Here is a 4718-nt window from a genome sequence, read left to right as displayed (position 1 = left end):
CTTTTTTCTCGCAATCAGGAGTTATATCTCGCAATTCTAACTTTTTCTCACAATAGTGAGTTTATATCTCACAGTTATGATTTTTTCTTGCATTCGCAACTTTATATCTTACAACTTCTGACTTTTTTCCTCGTATTCGCAACTTTATATCTCGGAATTCTGTCTTTTTTTCTTGCAAACTTTTTTATTGTGGTTAATGTCAATTCAGATTTTGTAACTCTAAATTGTGATTTTATATCACAATTCTGAGAAAAAAGTCAGAATTGCGAGATAAACAGTCACAATTACCTTTTATTTTTTTTCTTCAGTGGTGGAAACAAAAACGCACAAACACAAAACAGACGCTTTCATTCAGTTTGATATATTTATATATATGCATGTATAAAATTAGACAGATATGTCTGTTTTCATATACAAAAGGCAAATAAAACAAGAAGAAAACACAGGAAGTGTGTAACAGGTGTTAGTCGATGAAGGCACTCTCATCCACAGTGTTCCAGTTAACATGATCATGTGATGCAATAGTGCTTCAGTCTGAATCAGAAACAGCGCAGGATTTGCAACCGCAGTACAGAATCAAACCAGCATGACAGGTATCATGGAATGTGCAGTACAAAAAATAATCTAGGCAAAAAAACATGACTCCAGCATCAGAAACGCAAAGGAATGATCCGTCAATCACAGCTGATTTTGGTCTCAATAGTGTTCAATAGTGTCAGAAATAAAAACAAAACTTAAGTTATGACATAAGATTTAAAAAAACAAAAACTTAAGACATAAAAGTGGAGTGTTTCAACTCAAATGGCAGAGATGCATTAAATGCGGAACGTACAGTCTAGTTGACTAAACTATCGCTGAAGACTGGGAATTTCTACACACCTATGCTAACAGGATTAGTGCTGTCTTGTTAACAAGCTAACTAGTCTAACCACTGAGACGTGCAAACCGTCCTCCTCCGTTTGGCAGCTTTTGGAGTGTTTGGGATCATGGACGCATGACGATTACCCATCATGGTCCATGATCCTCAGCTGTGGTTAGAAGGTCAGTTACATGCAGACGCAGATGCTGCAGTCGATCTCACGAACGCATGCGGATCACGTCTCACCACACGAACTAAACACGCTGGATTCACATCCGAAAATTCTACTTCTCTTTGGGACAATTAATGCAAAAAAATAAAAAATAACATCACAATGCAAATTCTCATAATCCAAAAATAATATGTAATGTAAATTGAAAGTATTTATACATACTGGTATTTGTAAAATCATGGTTTAATACAGTATGCCTAGTAAGAGCTTGATCAGCTGGTTCAGGTGTGTTTGATTCGGGTTGGAGCTGAACTCTGCAGGACACCTGAGCCCCGATCACACAGCGGGTTGATCCCGGAAAATTGCCAGAGTGCCTTCTGTGTGAATGCAATGATTCCGGGATGTGTGTGAACGCACGCTCATATTCCAGGAAAATCACTGGCAGTGTGAATGAACCAAAATCAATCGATCCCGGGACATATCAAGGCACACATTATCCGTGTGTTTTCCAGAATCTCTGTCTAATAGACAGGCTTCATTTTCTCCGCACAAACCGCATTTTGATTTAGTGGTGAAATGTGCATAAAAAAATGAAGCTTGACCTTTTAAAAATAAAAAAAACAAATGTAAAATAAGCACATTTCCCCCCAAAACTCTCAAAATATATTACTTGGATGGCAAAATATTGATGCATTTTTTAATGTTGATTTTTTTTTTTAAATATTACAGTACTGTAATTTAATACAGTAATGAGAATCATAATTAGGGTTGCAAAGGGGTGCAAAATTTCCGGAAATTTTCCAAAAAACCCTGGAATATTTAAAAAAATCCTGGAAAGTTTCAAAATTTCTGGAATGATTCCGAAATTTACTGGAAAATTTCCTTCTTTTTGCAACCCTAATCATAATTGTCAAAAAATATTGTCATAAAAAAATCAACTCATGGTCCTTTAGAAAGGCTTCATTTTCTCTATGCAAACTATAATTTCTTTGTTTGATAGATTTTTTGGTGAAATGTGACGTGGATGTGCACAAGAAAATAAAATAGGGAACTTGATCATTAACTTAAGAATAATTTTAAGAAAATAATAACTGAAAATAATGACAAAGCAAAAATTGGCACATAAACTCTCACGATCATTATGCAAAATCAAAATATATTATTTAAATGTCAAAGTATTCATGCATCAAGATAGTAATAATGTTGATTTAAATGCATTAAAAAAACTATTTTTGAATGTACTACAGTAAAAGAGTACTGTACTCCAGTCATGAGAATTTGTGCGATTGGGGGTGATCATATCATGACAATAATGTCATAAAAAAAACATTTTCTCTATGCAACGTCTATGTAGTTTGAGTGGTGAGACATGCGGCGTGTGAGATCCGTCATCTACAGCTGCGTTATTTTACTCTAGAAACTCACATTGACATAGAAACACACACAGAAGCAGAAGAAAGAGTCTGTGGTCACGTGCCGTCGTCAGTCCAGTACTAACCCACTAACCCACCCGTCTGACCGGTCACGCCAGTCTCACAGGACCTCTGAATGACGTGAAGAAGAGATGCACATGCCACGGCGCTCTAGTTCTTGCGGATGTCTGCGTACACCACCGGCTCTATCTTGTGGAAGGAGGTCTTGCTGCCGGAGTGATCGAGCTGGGCGTAAATCACCGGCCCCTGAACACCAACCAGAGACACACAATGAGAGAGAAACACGTGCCTGACACGCGACACGCAAACACACACACGTCACACAGATGAGCGGCGCTCTTCAGCAGAGCGTGAATGTTTGAGTTTACACAAAGACAGCAGATGCTGATCGCTCAAGCTCCACATACCATAAACACACACACAACAGAAAACACAGCGCAAACGCGAATATGCTTGCTTTCACGGGAAATGTGTTGCGTGTCAACAACTCACTCAGACTGAAAGGAGAAATATCAGATAAAGACAAAAAAACCTGTTTCCCCATTCAGAATCATGATATTACAACAACAACAAATACTATTACTATTATCACTCAAAATATTATTTGTTTTAATACAAATAAATATATTACTATTGTATTGTAAAATAAAGAATATTTAATAATAATAATAAATGAATAATTATTAACATTATTTAATAGAACAACAGTAAAATTATTAATAATAATATTTATATAATATTTCGAAATTAATAAAAATGTTACAGTGATTAATTTCTGGAGTAACAATGAGACAAATTATTTTATAGAATTATTAAATTAAAATGGAAGAACGGGTGCTCAACCAACTGTAGAGGAGGTTCACCTCAAAATAATCAAACTTTCAACTGTAGAAAAAGAGAAACACTCACTTTAAAAACATATGTAAATTAATTTCTTTAATAACAATGATGTTTCAGGGACCTTTAATAGGCTTCCCTGATGAGTCTGATGTCTAATGACAGCCTTGAAGTTTGATGGAACTTTTTTTTTTAAAGAAATAGTCACATTTATGTTTGTAGAGTGCGTGTTGCACTATTTTCTAAAATATAATTATTTTTAAAAAATTGACATTTACAATTATTGTTGTTGAGTCTTTCCAGTTGGTGTCGCTGTTGTTGGGCATTTCTGAAGGTGAGTGCTTGAATCCTAATTTAATTACTGTGTAAAAGTGTTAATTAAACTAATAACTGAGCACATACTGTATAACCAAAAGCAGCATCTGGAGTCTCAGTGGGAAACGTGCATGTGCATGCTTAAGTGAATAAGTGAATAACAAATTAAATTTAGGGCCGTTCAAATTCAGAGGCTGCATTCATGACTGGCTGAACATGTTGTGACAGGTTGTGAAGCTTGTTTAGTTAACAGACTGTTGAATCTCTCTTTTACAAATGTTACTGCCGCTGGTCACAGCCAGGGAACAACACCCTTCAGCCTCACAGGATGCAGCCTCTGAATTGGGACAGTTTTTCTGTTAATTTCAGGAGCCTAACAGACAGAAACATCGTGAACATTCAGAGACACAGTTACACACCCATGACATGAGGGTGAAAACATACTGATGTGAACACAGCATCAGCACTGATGTGAACACACACACACTAGCCCACACAGACACTCACACGCACACGCACTCACAAACACATTCACATTCACACTCGCTCACATACACTCACTCTTGATCACACACACATTCACACTCGCTCACACATACACACACACACACACACACAAAATCACACTCGATCACACACGTGCTCACATACACTCATACTTGCTCTCACACACATTCACACTCACTCACACACACATTCACACTTGCTCACGTACATTCACACTCACACACACACATTCACACTCAATCACACATTCGCTCACATACACTCATACTTGCTCTCACACACATTCACACTCACTCACACACACACACACACACACATTCACACTCACACACACACACACACATTCACTTTCTCGCACTCGTTCACACACACACACACACACTCACACACATTCACACTCGCTCACGCACTTTCACTCGCTTACGCACATTCACACTCGCTCTCATACACATTCACACTCATTCACGCACATTCACACTCACTCACGCACATTCACACTGGCTCTCGCACACTCACACTCGCTCTCGCTCTTGCTCTCACACACATTCACACTCGCTCTCACACGCATTCACACTCGCTCACGCACTTTCACACT

General features: G+C 37.6%; 1 protein-coding gene across 1 annotated transcript in view; it reads right to left on the bottom strand.

The window, feature by feature from the left end:
• Nucleotides 1–1906: 1906 nt before the first annotated feature.
• The window catches only part of LOC107690837 (myelin protein zero-like protein 1), a 24806-nt gene continuing 21994 nt past the window's right edge, over nt 1907–4718 (bottom strand). The window contains exon 6 of the mRNA XM_016489258.1: nt 1907–2710. Coding sequence (XP_016344744.1) covers nt 2615–2710 — 96 coding nt within the window. The 3' untranslated portion in view covers nt 1907–2614. The remainder of the gene's footprint in view (nt 2711–4718) is intronic.

The sequence above is a fragment of the Sinocyclocheilus anshuiensis genome, unplaced genomic scaffold, assembly GCF_001515605.1.
Source record: "Sinocyclocheilus anshuiensis isolate Anshui unplaced genomic scaffold, SAMN03320099.WGS_v1.1 scaffold2267, whole genome shotgun sequence".
Lineage (NCBI taxonomy): Eukaryota > Metazoa > Chordata > Actinopteri > Cypriniformes > Cyprinidae > Sinocyclocheilus > Sinocyclocheilus anshuiensis.
This window is presented reverse-complemented; position numbering and strand designations above follow the sequence as displayed.